Source organism: Alligator sinensis, unplaced genomic scaffold, assembly GCF_000455745.1.
Source record: "Alligator sinensis unplaced genomic scaffold, ASM45574v1 scaffold781_1, whole genome shotgun sequence".
NCBI classification, from domain to species: domain Eukaryota; kingdom Metazoa; phylum Chordata; order Crocodylia; family Alligatoridae; genus Alligator; species Alligator sinensis.
This window is the reverse complement of record NW_005841845.1, coordinates 4,024,345-4,038,870: the sequence shown is the minus strand read 5'-3', so window position 1 is coordinate 4,038,870 and position 14,526 is coordinate 4,024,345. Positions and strand designations below refer to the sequence as shown.

Genomic DNA, 14,526 nt, shown 5'->3' with positions numbered 1-14,526 from the left:
CCCTACCCTGGGGGGTCTTCAAGAGGAGGTTAGATGAGTATCTAGCTGGGGTCATCTAGACCCAGCGCTCTTTCCTGCTTATGCAGGGGGTCGGACTTGATGATCTATTGAGGTCCCTTCCGACCCTAACATCTATGAATCTATGAAGGAAGCAGCACTCTCACCTGCGTGATCAGAAGAGGTGTAATCCTGCCCCAGGATGAGCTGGGGCCTCGGCAGCGAGCAGGCGGGGCTGATCCCGGCTGGGTGAGATTGCAGTGCAGCAGCAGCAGCTCTTTACGACGATGCCAGATTCAGAGGCGTGGTGGCGGGAATCTGATCGGGAACTCGAGGCAGTGACACTGAGCCTCCCAGGAGGCCCCGGCAGCTTCAATTGCTCCCAAAACTCCCGTCCCATGCTGCCGTGTGGCCCTGTAGCAGGCTGCTATACAGCTGCCGTGCTCCACCCCAGAGATGGCTGCGGCAGGCGATGTGTGCATGAGGCTGACAAGCAGCCTGGGAGTCTAAACTACCAACACCTCAGGAGCTCTCCAAGGGCCGGTCAGTTGATTTGAATGGGGACGAGGTGTCGGTCCTGCAGTCGGTTACACTTTAACCTGCCACGGACCCAGACACAGATAGTCAGGCCGGTTCTGGGGGCACCCAGAGGAGCGAGGCTGTCACACATTGGGTTTATTATTTTATTCACAATTTCCGTCAAGGATGGGGAGCTCTTCCCACTGAACAGTTAGCAGAAGGCAGGTGCTAGGTGCAATGCCCATGACATCACATTGCCCACATGTCCATGTCTGCGTCCCTGTCCCTGTCGATGGACACGCAGTTATAGGCTGCGTATCGCAGCTTCTCCTCACACACCTTGGCCCTGGAAAGGAAGAAAAGATGCAGTCAAGGTACTGCTGCAAGTCCACCAGCCGAGGGAAGCCAAATGTTTCACACACCAGGGATTATGGCAGAAAGTACTTTGTGGCACCGACTAGGGAAGTAAGGCTCAGAGAAGCAACCCCATGAGCCCGGGGAAGATCTGGATGCAGAATCCATACATCCTGACTTGCAGGCCTGGACGTGAGCCCTGGATCTAACAGGTGAAAGCAGAGTTGCCAACTGTATGTAAATTGACAGACAAACCATTATAAAGAGAGCCTAAAAATACCTGTTCATAAAGTCTATAAAAAATTGAACCATCTGTAAAAGACACCAAGCAGCCAGAGCTTCATGGAAGCGCTGTCTCTTAACCAGGCTGCATGCTGAAGACCACACAGAGCAGAGCAATGCTAACTGATGTGAGACGGTCCAGTGGGGTCCCACACCGGTGGGACACCAGCTCCCTGCAGGAAGTATTTTCTCAGGGCATGGTAGCCTGGTGTGCACATGGGAGCCCCTTCCCCACCCTAGTCGTGTGCTGCTGCTGCTGCTACAGGATCCCATCACTGCCTGTAACACTGGTCTCACAGGCAGGCAGACAATAGTCCATTTGGAGTCCAGGAATGGGCAGGGGGTGGGGATAAGTAGAGGACCCCGGGGTGAGTCAGCACAAACAATGCAAAACTATTGCTGCAGTTAAACAGGGCTGCCAACACAAAAATGTTTTACTTATTTTTTTTTTTACTGATAATCTGCAAAACATTTTACTGACACCCAAACTATTTCACTATAGTTGGTGTTAACTCTAAATCCTGAGCCAGGCTCTTGTCTGTAAAACGTGTCAGTAAAAGTATACATCAGTAAAAAAGATTGGCTATTAGTAAAAAGTTTGCACATTATCAGTAAAAAAATGGTCTTAGGTTGGCCTGAGTGCAAGTGTGAATTTATCTTTCACCCTGAATGAAAGGCACCACGTCCCTCAGGATCACAACTGCCAGGTAGAGGGGGTCAAGAAGAAGCCCAGCTTACGAGGTGTACTGCGGTAGGAAGAGAGTGCTGGAGCAGGTGGAGACTTCAGGCAGCACATCCATAACATCAGACCTTGGGGGAAGAGATGTGAAACTAGTTGGATCCAACAGGCTGCATACACAGGGTAAACTGAAGGCTTGGACATCAGGGCACAGTCCAACCCCACGCCGGGGAGGGGGCAGGGCAATCACCCTGCTGTCTGCTGGTCGCACAGGAGGACCGACTCACATTGACATGTGTGGGGAGATGTGGATCGACACGGGAAGGCGACTCCTGCCACTCACGAACCTGAGGAAGCGGCTGCGATCCTCTGTGGGGAGAGAACGGGGGTGCTGGGCGATGGGGATGGGAACAAAATCCAGACCCGGAGCTCAGCTGCATGGAGCTCTTCATGTTCCCTGGGCTCAGCCAGCTGGAGATCTGGGCATGTCCCCCCACACAAAAGGTGCCCGTGGCTGAGAGAAGGACCTTGCAGGGTAAGGATGCTCAGGCCCCCAGGGGAATTCTCCAGGTGACTGCTCCAATTCTGCTCACACCCACCACATATACCTCTTGGCCTTCACAGACCCAATAACTTCTGGTGCAGCCGCAACTAGCTCTCCAGGGTGGTCGGAGCAGGGCAGGAGCCGCATGGGTCACTCACCGTTGGTGAAGTTGGTGAGCGCTTCCCAGAAGCACTGGATCCTGGTGTCTGATGGCTCCATATCGTCGAACTGAGCTGGGATGGAGAAGGCAGAGAAAAGGCTCATTAGAAACAGAGATCCCCATTCCCACGGAGTACACTGGAGCAGGGCATTGCCTGAGCCCTCTGGGGCATCTCGACTGGATCCTGGGAGGGGGAGAAGAGGCCCCCGATTCCATGCAGACCTATGGCATGGGGTCCTACACCCCTAGCACTTAAGCTGCACGAGCTGAGCCGTGGGGCCCTCCTGCTCCCAGCCCGAAGGCACAAACAAGCCCTGCAGAGCATGCACTCCTCGCCCGGGCCTGGCTTGGAGTCTTTTTTGCCTAACTGTCCCCACAGGCCACATGTGTGCCTGTGCTCTGTTATGAGGATTTCCCGTGCTTCTGGGCTTTGCTGGTTGCTGCAGGGGGCTGGGAAGGATTTCTGCCCCCTCCCCTTGGTGCTACGTGCATCAGGGTTTCTTCTTTTTAAGCCTTGCCCAGAGGTACTGGGTGTTGGCTGCACCCAAAGCTGGGGATTGTGGCAGGGCTGTGCCAATGCTCCTGGAGGATCCTGCCTAGGTCTTGCCCCTCCGCTCAGGGTCAGCCCAATCGCCACATTCGGGATCAGAGAGGAATTTTACCCCCGGTCAAATCGGCGCAGACTATGGGGATTTTTTGCCTTCCTCTGTAGTGGGGAGAGTGGCCCTTTTCCTGGGATCTCCCAAGCGTATAGTAGCAACCTTTGCAGCAGCACGACATAGGCCCCCACGGACGGTCCCCCTGCTTTACCCATGGCAGGTTTGGGTGCGACGCCTGGTGTTGTGTCAGGGTTGGCTGCACAGTTTTGGCTAATAGGTTGGACAATGGGTTTGTCTGGCATGGTTTGGACAGGGCTCGGCAGGGGGGCTGGATTAGATGCAATCTCAGCAGGTCCCTGCCAGCCCAAGTTGTCTATGATTTTATGAATCTGTGTGAACACAAAGAGGGGCAGCACACACCGGAGCTACACTTTGAAGGCGAAAAGTCTCCAGATGTATGCATATGAGGCATGTAGGGAACGCACAGTGGCAGGTGACGTGGACAACAACTCAAGAAGACGATGTTGCATTAGCCTTGCACTTACTGAAATTCTTCAGGGCCTCCACGGTGACTTCAGGGTCCCCACAGACTTTCTTCTCCAGCTGCTGCCACGTGATGAAGTCGAGAATGGTCTGTGGCACCACCCTGAGCAACCCCGCCTGCAAGGCTGCGATCTGGAGGGGGGACAGAGCCAGCGTGGTCAAGAGGAGGGGAGGGACACCCCACGCACATCCCCAGATCGGGCTCACTCGAACCCAAGGTACAATGTGACAGCAAGCTGGGAGAGCTGCTGGCTGGGGAAACCAGAGGAAGAAATCTCTGAGGCTCAAGTCTAGGTTGGACAAGCAGGGTGAGTACTCCTATCCGGCAGTGCATTTTGACTCGACTCCTGAGCACACTGAAATTTGCCTTCCTAAAGGCAAGCACTTCCACCCTACTAGCTATCTTACCCACCCTACGCCGGATGGTGAATTCGGCCGATTGGTGGTCTCTGCCAGTCTGTTACCTGAAGAGATGCAGCAGCACAGAGGGGAGAGGCTTGAGGCCCTGGGGTCCCCGATGGTGGCTCGTCACGGCGCAATTACCTGCTCCGTGCTTTCCTCCAGCCGAGCGGTCCGCACCAGGCGGACGAACTCCTCGCGGTCCTCGTAGCGCACCACAACCCGGCTGCCGTTGGGGATGAGCTCCACGGTGCGCTGGTCGCTGAGCACCGTGGTGTAGGTCAGCTCGTTCCCAAACTCTGACTCAAAGGTCTCTCTGTCCATCCTTTCCACCGCTTCCAGGAACTTCACCTGATGCACCAGGATGAGAGCCCTTGCTAGTCAGCGCTGCAACACACATGCCCTGGCCCGAGAGAGGCTCAGGGCTCGGCCAGGCTTGGCAATGCATGACCCTCTGCCCAGAACAGGGCTTCCCCTGCTGGGCCACGGGGTCCCCGGGGCCGCTTGAACCCAGATGAGCATGGCGGGCTGCGACCTGGAGCCATGAAAGCCGGCAATTCTGCATGGGCTACGGGTTCAACTGTAAACCCAGGCGTGTGTCAAGAACCATGCTCCTTTAGCATCCGCACAGGCAGGGCAAGCCCCTACCCCCACCCAGCCCCACTTCGTCCTGTGCCCAATGCTGCTGACAAAAAGAAATGTCCCAGACAACTCCCTGTCCTCATTTCAACCACCCACTCACCAGCACGGAGTCCACGGCCACGAAGTCCTTGGTCCAGCTGACCTCCTCCCCTGTCAGCTGCTTCCACACGAAGCCCGGCAGCGCCAGGACCTGTGGAGGGCGGGAGCGAAGGGGAAGGAGGGGGAGACATCACAAAGACTGGTCAGTCAGTCAGGCAAAACGACACCCTTAAAGGACTCCTGGACAAGACACCCAGCCAGCAAGGCTGGAAGAGGGCAGCGCCTCTTCCCTGCCAGGACTCACCAAGAACTCCTTGCCCCGCAGAGCGGCCCCCATGATCTGGCCGATCCACTCGTACTTGGCAAAGTCCTTGCAGGAGGGGTTTGGGATGTACATGTCCCTGGCTTCCCCGGTGCTGTTACCCTGCAACACAGAGACCCTGTCAGAGCTCGGCTCCCCACCAAACCCGCTGCGACAGCCCAGGGGAAGTAGGGCCATGCCCGTGACCTCCCCCTTCCCATCCAACACCCCACGGACTAGGGAACCGCCCCACAGAGAGACCTGCAGGGGCACAGCCCAGCCCAGCTTCCCATGCAGGAGGCAGGAAGAGCAGCTCACAGCTCGCTGAGCCACACGGGCAGAGTGCACAAGGGTCTCGTGCAGTAGGACGAAGACACCCGTCCACACACTGCTCCTCTCCAGGCCGTACTGTCCTGCTTTCTATTGTGGTTTCCACCACAAGAGCCTGCTGAAGGGGTCTTTGCTCAGCCAGGCTCCCCCAGCCCTGCTGAAAGGTCTTGGGCTGCCCCACCCCAGCAAAGTGTTGTGGGTCCACAGCCTCAACTACCCGCAGAACAGGCTGCCCTGAGAGACGCGTCTCACGGCACCTGGTTGGACGTGCGGACGAAGAAGGGCAGCGGCACGGGACCGTCTCCCGAGCTGGGGCACAGCTCCTCTGATATGTCGGTCAGGCTGTCCCGAAACCCTCCGCCTGCAACCCAGACAGACCCCGCATCAACGCCATCCGCTCCCCGGGTGCCTGGCCAGACACGGGGCCCTGGGGCAGCTCTGGTGCAGGTCAAACCCAGCTGGATCTTCTCCGGGGGCCTCTTGCTGAGTGATACAGGCAGGTCCTGCACCACCCCTCCTTGCCCCCACCCCTGCTGCCTTATGCGACCTGCAGGAAACACCCTTGGGGAAAGCCATACCCCAAATCCCTGGCCCTTCTCCAACCCCACTGAGAGTCCTGGTGCCCTGCTGTCACGCTCAGTGACACTGGTGGTGACTCCCTGGGGGGAGACTGGTTGCAGCGAGCGGACTCCTGACCCAGGGCCCTCACAGGTGGGGATGGGATAAGGGAGGCATGGAGAGGGGCTATGGCACAGCCCTGCCCTGTCTGAAATGGGGCACGGGAAGCAGACAGCTCCATGCAACAGCTGGAGCACGCGGTCATCAGGGACTGTGGAGGGCTAATGAGCGGGGCAGAAGTTAAATGCACTCTTGCTCTATGCAGACCCTGCCCACTGAGGTGCCTGTAGACAGGGCAGAGGCTGTATAAATGGAGAGCAGCGGCACTGAACCGTGGATGAGCCACCACAGGGAGGGAAGCACGGGGTCCTGGAAGGGGCAGGGGGATCTCGTACCGCAGTCGCAGATGCCCTCGCCAACAAACTTGCACTCCCACCACTGGTCGTAGGACGATGGCCACCTGCAGGGAAACCAGGGGCAGCCTGAGCCGGTCTGCCCAGAGACCACGGGCAATCCAGGGACGTCGTGGGCCCCCCAGTACAGAAAGGATCTGGACATGCTGGAGAGAGTCCAGCCGAGGGCAGTGAAAATGGTTGTGGGCTGGGGGACAGAACTGGTGTGGAGAGGCTGAAGGAATTGGCCGGATTTAGTCTGGAAAAGAGAATACTATGGCCAGGGGGTTGATAGCAGCCTTCACCTCCCTGCAGGGGGGCTGCAAAGAGGCTGGAGCTGGGCTGGTCTCAGTAGGGGCGGACAACAGGACAAGGAGCAATGGGCTCAAGCTGCAGCAAGGGAAGTTGAGGTGGGATATTAGGAAGTGCAGACAGTGGTAATCTCAGCTCCCTGCCAGGGATGGAGCCCAGATCTGCCTCCTCACTCACACACCTCCCCTCTCCTTGGGCCCCTGCACTGAACCCCCACGTCCAGCGCCCAGGGGCTGGGCCAAGGCAGAGCCCAGCACTGCACTACCTATGGCCTGTACCTGTAATCCAGTGGCTTCTGCTCCTTGGTGAAAGATTTGAGGCCCTTGTACACCTGGAATGAGCAGAGAAGCACAGGACTTGGACATATGCATCTAGCTGGGTTCATCTAGACCCAGCACTCTTTCCTACCTATGCAGGGGGTCGGACTCGATGATCTATTGAGGTCCCTTCCGACCCTAACATCTATGAAATTGCCACGGACCTCCTGCGGGCCCGAATGCAGGCAGCAGGACGGTGCTCCCAGCCCACTCCACCCTCTCTCAGCTACACATCTGCCCTGTGCATCCGCATCCCTCGCCCTGTCACACTCTGGTCAGTGATCCCCCACCCTCTTCAGACCCCAGGCATCCAGGATTGCCCATGCTGCACAAGAAACTCTGCGTGAGTTTTTGCACTGGACAGTAAGCCCCTTGCTGCCACCCTTCGGAGGCTAATGCTGCTGTGCTCCAGTGACTGCTGAGTGCATAGGGCAGAGACACGGGCTCTCCGCTGGAAGTCCCACCCTGGCCCTCACAAGACCCTATCCATCCTCCGTGGAGAGTGGGATGAGTCCCCAGGGCCTGCAGAGCTGGCACGGGGAAGGGGCACCTGAGTGAATATGGCGTTCCTGCAGCTGGGATCCAGGCCAGGGTTCTCGCGGTGCTTCAGTGCCAGGTGCCGGTTGATGAACAGCTCAGGCATGTTGTTGGGTTTTTTGGTCTCCGACTCCTTCAGATAGCGGGAGGCGAGAGCCTGGGGCCACTTGGACAGGAGCAGGAACTGCTTGATGTGCTGCCAAGGGCCAGGCAGGGCTGGGGTTAGACAGATGGACACCCGCACCGCCTCACCTCACGCACCCAGCCTGATGGACTGCCCAAGGCACCAGTCCTGCTTTGTGCAGCAAAGCAAAATGCCGCTGCAGCCAAGTCACCCTGCCGACGCGCCTCGTCCCCAAAAGGGCTCGCTGCAGGCTCCTCCAGCATCAGCCCAGGCTAACCTTCGTACCAAGACCACACCTGCTTGTGACATGCAGGAGCCCAGGTGCACGCTCACCTTGAGTTCATTGAATAGGCTGACAGTGGGGTCCCAGACCGGGAACAGGTAAGGCAGGACGCTGTCCAGAAGCTTCATAAACCTAGAACCCGACGGGGAACAGCTTGGAAAACCCAGCAGAGAAGCTGCTCCTGCCTAGGTACTTGTGGCAGGGGGCTGCAATGCAGCAGCTCTGCTCCTGCAACAACCCCCTTTTCCTGGGGAGGATCCACAGCACTGCAAGGGCTGTCCCGGGGGACTCTCGGGAACGTGCCAGCCCTACACACCGGGGAGATGTCTCATGCTCACAGCAGATCTACATGCAAGAGAAGCGCATCTTCCCCATGGGGGGTGAAGCAGCTGCCACCCATCTCATGGCAAGGATGCATAAGGCAGGCTTCACTTGCTTTGGGCATCTTTGGAGAAGCCTGCCTCAGATGGGCCATTAAGACTCCCGCGTGATGGTGCAGCTGATGTAGGAGGGGGCTCTCTCCCATGCAGGACTCAATGGTACCAAATGCCCCAGGGCATTGCTAGGAGGTAATGCCCTGCAGAAAGCAGGGTAGTGGGTCCCCCAGTTCTGAGGCACCACAGAAATGAACTAGTAGGAGGTGCTCTCTGCCCTGGAGTCAACGATTCACAGAGAAGTGGGGCTGGAAGGGACCTCAAGACCCTCTGCCAGAGGCAGGAGAGGGTCCTGTAATGCCACACTGAGGTGCCGCAGGGGGTGGGGGAAGAAAGGAGCATCCTCCCCTGTGAACTGCTGATTCCAGACCCCAGCCTCATGGCAGCAGACACGCTCCTTACAAAACCAGCAACTTTGACTGAGCAGGTGCCGGTGCGCTTCCCCGGGACCAGAGCTGCATTTTCCCCCATGCATGGAAGCGACTCTGACCCCCCGGCCCCACCTTGCGCGCCTGGCTGGTGTCCTGGACACTACCTCTGAATGAGCACAGCACGCCGGTACAACAGGTCGGGGTCCGTCCCTTCCAGGCGGGGGTACCGCACCAGGTGGGCTGACTGGAACATGTCTGCATTGAGCCTCACATCCCAGTGCCATGCGGCCTTGATCTTGAGGCCCCAGAGGCGAACGTTGAGCCCATGTTCTGCCCATAAAAAGCAAGGATGACACAGTGGGCTCAAGCTGTTTCGCGGCCCTGGCTTATAAACAGCACGGGGGTGATAGGCCCTGCAGTTTCTTGAAGGAAAGCGGGGTTACAGGCAGTATCTGAGATCCTGCAACAACACCCCTACCTCTGCACTCCAGGATTCGTATCTCAATGACAGGCTGGTGAGTCAACATATCCCTGAGCAAACACACGTCCCCGGAACAGTTCCTGCAGAGACAGCACAAGCGGAGATTGCAGAGCAGTTTTACCACCCTCCAGCCAACATCTCTTCATCCACTTACCTGAAAGAGAGGGGGTCCCCTGTGCTTTGAGCTCAGGAGCTAGGATCAGGACCTGGCCTCAAATCCCCTGCTCGCCCACCAGTTTGATGGATAGCCCTAGTCAAGTCACCTAACCTCTGAGTGCCTCCTGCGGAGATTTCAGTGGCAATGGCTGCATGAAGCACTCTGCGGTCCTCTGAGTCCAGCCCATCAGGACTTAATGCATTTTGAAGACAAGCCATAGGAGCAAAGCTTGGGTACGATGGGGGTGGAGGCAGAGAGGGATGTGATGGCCATTTCCAAATATTGGAACGGCTCTCAAAGTTAAGGCAGGGAATCTGCTCTCCCATGCTCTCCCTATGCACAAGAACAGGAGCAGCTGAGGACAAGCAGCTGTGCACTGTTCTTCCTACAAGGGGTTGCAGAAGAGGCGGGCTGGGGCTCTGTCTGGGGCAATTCAGAGCAGAAAGCCCGGACCTGGGAGGGGGGTTGGTCTAGATGACCCTCGAGGAGTCTGGGCTCTGGAGTCCCCACCTGGCACCGGTAATCAGGGATGATTGATCTGGAGCCGGCACACCCATGCTAACAGCCAGGAGAAAGGCACAGGGAGGGAAATGTCAGATGCGTCTTCGCATACCCACTGGTCCAGGGGCTGGGACTGGGGGAACTCTCTTACAGAAGCCAACCTTGCCCTGCCCTGGGCAGGACTTGTGACCAGCTGAACTACGGGGCGTTTATGCACCCTGAGGAATTCAGCAGCCAGCGCACACACAACCGGCAGCAGTATCGGCACACTTGGCACAGTTTGCTTTGGCAACCCTCAGTTGCTTTTCCCTGGGACGCTCTACCCAATGGCCCCTTGACCTAGAACCTAGCTTCCTTGGTCCATGTCTGCTCACACCCAGCACCGCGCCAGGGCCGGTGGGCAGGACCGCAACGTATCCCTGCATTAGCACAGAGAGGTGCAACCAGAGGCAGAGAAGCCAGGCTTAAAGCATCCCACCCCCATCCAGGGAGACAGGCATGTTTGGTTAGTGGCTACAGGGATAGAGGTTTCATCCGTCGTGGCACCTCAGCCCACTACAGCCCAGCTCTCTCCTGCAACACCCCAACCTACTCACTCCTTGATGTTGAAATCAGCCAACTTCTTCAGCTTGCCCATCACACCGCCATACACAGCAATCCTTTTGGGACTGTAGCTAGCATCATTCGGCTCTATGGTGACCACAAGCTTCCTGGAGAGGAGACCAAGAAGCAGCTAAATCCTCCAGTGCTCTCTCAGGGAGGAGCCCCTTGAACAGTGAGCCTGGCTTTGCACACCCACAACACACCCATGTGCACCAAGCGCCCCAATCTGAACCCAGTGCACCCAGTTCTGGGTGTCAGAGTGCGGTGCTGGGATCTTCTGCCCATTCTCTCAACCAGGTCCCCAAGCACATGGCTCTGTGCTGAGTATGCATCGCTTGGCTAAGGCAGGGAACGGGGTGAAAACCATCTGCTTGCAGGGAATGACAAGGCTCCAGCATGAAGGAGCATGGATTCACTTAGGGGAAGTGCAGGAGAACCAGGGCAGAACTGGCCAAAGGGGCCATTTAGATGTTTGGGCAAGGCCCTCGGGAGGGAGCTGTAGAGACAGGGGCAGCTGTCTCAGAGGGGAAGAGGGCGCAGTCCAGTCCTATCTGCCTGAACCCACGACTGGAAACCCCTGCCAGACTGGAGCCAGACACACTGCTCCCCCACAGCACAGCCAACACCAGGGCAGCCACCGTGCCACGCTGGAAATCAGCTGGTTCCTAAACAGTTCGGTAGGGCTATCAGGTCTCACGTGATGAGGGTGCCTTTCTTCATGGTGAGCCGCACCCAGTGCTCGCCCTGGCCTCCGTCGCTCTCCCAGTAGGTGTACTGCTGGTTGTCCGTCAGGTGCGACACGCCATGATCCTTCTAAAGGGTGAAGAGGCAGAGAGAGACGACATGAACCAAGGCATTGGGTGGGCTGCATCAACCTCCAAGCATCTCAGGAGTTCACCCATACTTTCTTCTTCCATCCCAGAGTCCCCCTGCTTCGCCCCGGCAGCCTTCACCCCCCCCAGCCAAAGCCTGCAGGCTACACAACCAGCCCTCCCAAGCACCCAGCCGCCCTTCCATGTCCAGGAGGAAGGACAGCTCTCCCTGGAGCCTGCATCCAGAGTGCAACCAGCACCCCCGGATCAGAGGAGCTGAGCTGCGGCTGGAGAAACCCCAGGGAGATGCAACCCGTGGTCACAGTGACGTCTGCCTTCCCCTGCGTGGCTGCAGAGACACGACCGGCCGGGTCTCAGGCCTCTCCTCAGCACGTGACAGCCCACCCTACTGCATACCACGTAGGAGGAGACGTCAATGCTGTCCACATACTGGCTGATTCTGCCCAGGCTCCTGTTCCCCTTTGCAAAGTAATCATACATGAAGCGGACCAGATCTTCGTCGCACTCGAAACTCCACGTTGGGGGAACAAACCTGCTGGCACACTCGGGGTTAATGGGGCAGCTCTACTGCCTGGGGGGCAGGTTGTGCTCTACTTCTGCCCCTTCAGAGGGGGTGAATGAATGGCTTGTGGTGCCAGCACCCGGGTAACTACGCACTCCGTGGCTGGCCACCGACCCCAAGGCTGTATATCAAGCCCCAGGGACTTGGACGGCAGCTGAGCAAGGGGTGCATCACCTTCCCTTGGAGCGCTCTGCCCTGGGACGTGAGCCTGCACCTTGACAATGGCCGTGAGACATGGGGCCGCTGAGCCAGGGTCTAGCCTTGAGAATAACAGACTTTGCATCCTGGCTGCTGTCCTCAGGCTGGCACCCATGTTCACCAACACGCCCTGAGGAGCGGCCCGGGCTGATTACAGCCAGCCTTGCCCAGCAGAAATAGCTCGGTGCTGCTGACATGACAACCTCGGGAGCAAAGCCGCTGGTGCTGAGCAAACATCCTCAAGCAGTGGGACTCTGCCCTGCCCCACCCCAGCCTGCTCCGACCTGCGGGAGGTTTCTGGAGGCCACGGCGCGGCACAGACTCGCTCCCAGGGAACAGGAGAGAGCACGAGCAACGGGGCGGGCTGTTACCGAAACTTCTGCACTGCATCCTCGTCCTGCTCCAGCTGTCTGGGCTTCGCTGCAAACGGCAGAGAGGTCAAATCCACCACTTGCTCCCAGCTGAAACGGCCAAGGGAGGGAGGGGTTAAGGGACCCGCACTTCTCCATCGCCCACGATGGACACTGGGCTCAAACCAGGATGGCTAGTGACACGAGACTCAGGTCTTGGCAGCGCTGCCCTGCACTCATCCAGCTCATTACAGGGCAGGCAGAATGAGCCTCAGCTCAAGGGCGGTCCACAGCACTGACACAGCAGCTGGGTCCCACAGAGGCCAACAAAGCAGACTCTGCGCGCCCCCGAGGGAGCTCTTTTAGAAACGGCCGGCCCAGGGGAATTGCTGGTTCAGGGGGCATCTCTTATGGAGACACCCGGGCGATCACCGTATCGGCTGTGGACACCTGGGATCGGAGCCTGGCAGGGGAGATCCCTTTCTTCTTGCCCTCGAATGACTCAGTGTAGTTAGAGGGTGGAGACCTGTCCCTTGCACGGTGGTCAGGCTGCCCCTGGCAGTCTGCAAAAACCTCCCAATGCAAGAAAAACCCACACAAGCCAACGGGCTTGAACTGGCACCACCACCAACGCCCCTCATCTTGCTCGACCTGGGTGCTGAGGGTGGCATTACGCGCTGGCTCCCATCCAAGCACAGTCCAGGGGCCACACAACCCTCGAGGCCCAACACATGCTACTTGGTGCTAAGGTGGTCTCACAGGACGGGGAGATGCTGGGGACTGGAGCAGCAGCCAGGCAGCCCCGCGCTTCCCTACCTCATTGCAGGGTGATAATCCACTCCGAACAGCTGCTGCCTCCTCTCCATTTCATCTGTGGCGTCCACGAGGATGAGCCTGTCCCAGTCTTCTCCATGCTTGCGCACCAGCACCCAGCCTTCTTTTAGCTCACAGCCGCCCTTGCAGGCCGCCAGCTGCTCCTGCAGAAGAAAGCACAGCCCAGCAATAACCCTGGGCACAGGCTTGAAAGAAAGGGGCCTGGTTCTGCCTTTGCCCATTATAACCCCTCACTACCAGAAACCTCCCTGCAAAGAGGCACAAAAAGCATCGCAAATGAGCTCCAATTTCATCCAGGTCATTTTTCCGTCCAGGCTCAGGGCTGTTTGTGCGCAGCCCGTCCTCTGCATGTAGCAAATAGGACGGGGTTTAGTGTGGGCTGGTGAGATGAAGAATGAACACGCAATGGAGCCCATTTTCTGCTAGGGCCTTTCTGCAGCGAATCGGCTGAGCTAAGCAGGTCAATACGTGCCAGCACCGGGATCCCTTCCTAGATCTCAAGTTGCAGCAAGGGAAGTTGAGGTTGGATATTAGCAAGTATTTTCTCGCTAGGAATGTGGTGAAGCGCTGGAGCAGGCTCCCCAGAGGGGTGGAGGAGGCTCCATCCTTGGAGGTGTTTAAGGCCTGGGTAGACAAAGGGGTCCTGCTTGGAGCAGGGGCTTGGACTAGACGACTCCTGAGGTCCCTTCCCCCCCCACCGCATTTCTAGGAGTCTCTCTCCTGCCATGAAGATCAGGAGCAATCATAAAGCAATGGGAGACAACATGGACAGTAAGAAAACAATTAAAAAAAAAAGAGACAGAGAACTGGTTGTGGAAATGAATTCAAGGAGGTGCCTTATCCCAGCTATGAAACGTCCCACATTACTACCCCCGAGTGCCTGCTGCTCCTGTGTGTGTGTACATATATATATATATATATATATATATATATTCTGCTTAATATTATATCTCTAGTTAAGTAACAGTATATACTACAGTCTATTACATCTAGCTATGAAGCAGAAGCAGCTGTTTTGAGCCGTCCCACAGGTGCCCCGGGGTTCAGGAAGACTTTGCAGCAGGAAGGAGGAAAGGCTCAGCCCTCCCCGGCTCGGGCACAGCAGGCAGGAGCCCGGCGGCGGATGACTCAGCCTATGCTCGGCCCCGGACACGCAGGCTCGGGCCAGGACTGGAGGGGCAGCCGCCCGGCTCCCGGCTCGGGCCCTGCGCCTCCGCCCCGCTCCCCGCGA

At 57.8% G+C, this 14,526-nt stretch overlaps 1 protein-coding gene across 2 annotated transcripts; it reads right to left on the bottom strand.

Moving 5' to 3' along the window:
* Positions 1-660: 660 nt before the first annotated feature.
* LOC102374367 (E3 ubiquitin-protein ligase HECTD3-like) lies at positions 661-13,626 on the bottom strand. 2 transcript variants are annotated; one of them, XM_025206769.1, is made up of 20 exons: positions 13,278-13,626; positions 12,483-12,572; positions 11,748-11,883; positions 11,216-11,331; positions 10,512-10,625; positions 9,255-9,337; positions 8,941-9,106; positions 8,022-8,103; positions 7,578-7,760; positions 6,989-7,041; positions 6,402-6,466; positions 5,646-5,749; positions 5,062-5,181; positions 4,819-4,908; positions 4,221-4,427; positions 3,680-3,809; positions 2,534-2,608; positions 2,119-2,200; positions 1,891-1,962; positions 661-862 (listed from the first exon to the last, which is right to left on the bottom strand). In XM_025206769.1, exons 1-20 carry the CDS (start codon positions 13,514-13,516, stop codon positions 766-768), a joined length of 2,304 nt encoding a protein of 767 aa, XP_025062554.1. In that variant the 5' UTR covers positions 13,517-13,626; the 3' UTR covers positions 661-765. The 2 variants fall into 2 exon arrangements, with proteins under 2 accessions (XP_025062554.1, XP_025062560.1); XM_025206775.1 differs by lacking the exon at positions 11,748-11,883 and having other exon boundaries at positions 13,278-13,321.
* Between the last annotated feature and the right edge of the window lie 900 nt (positions 13,627-14,526).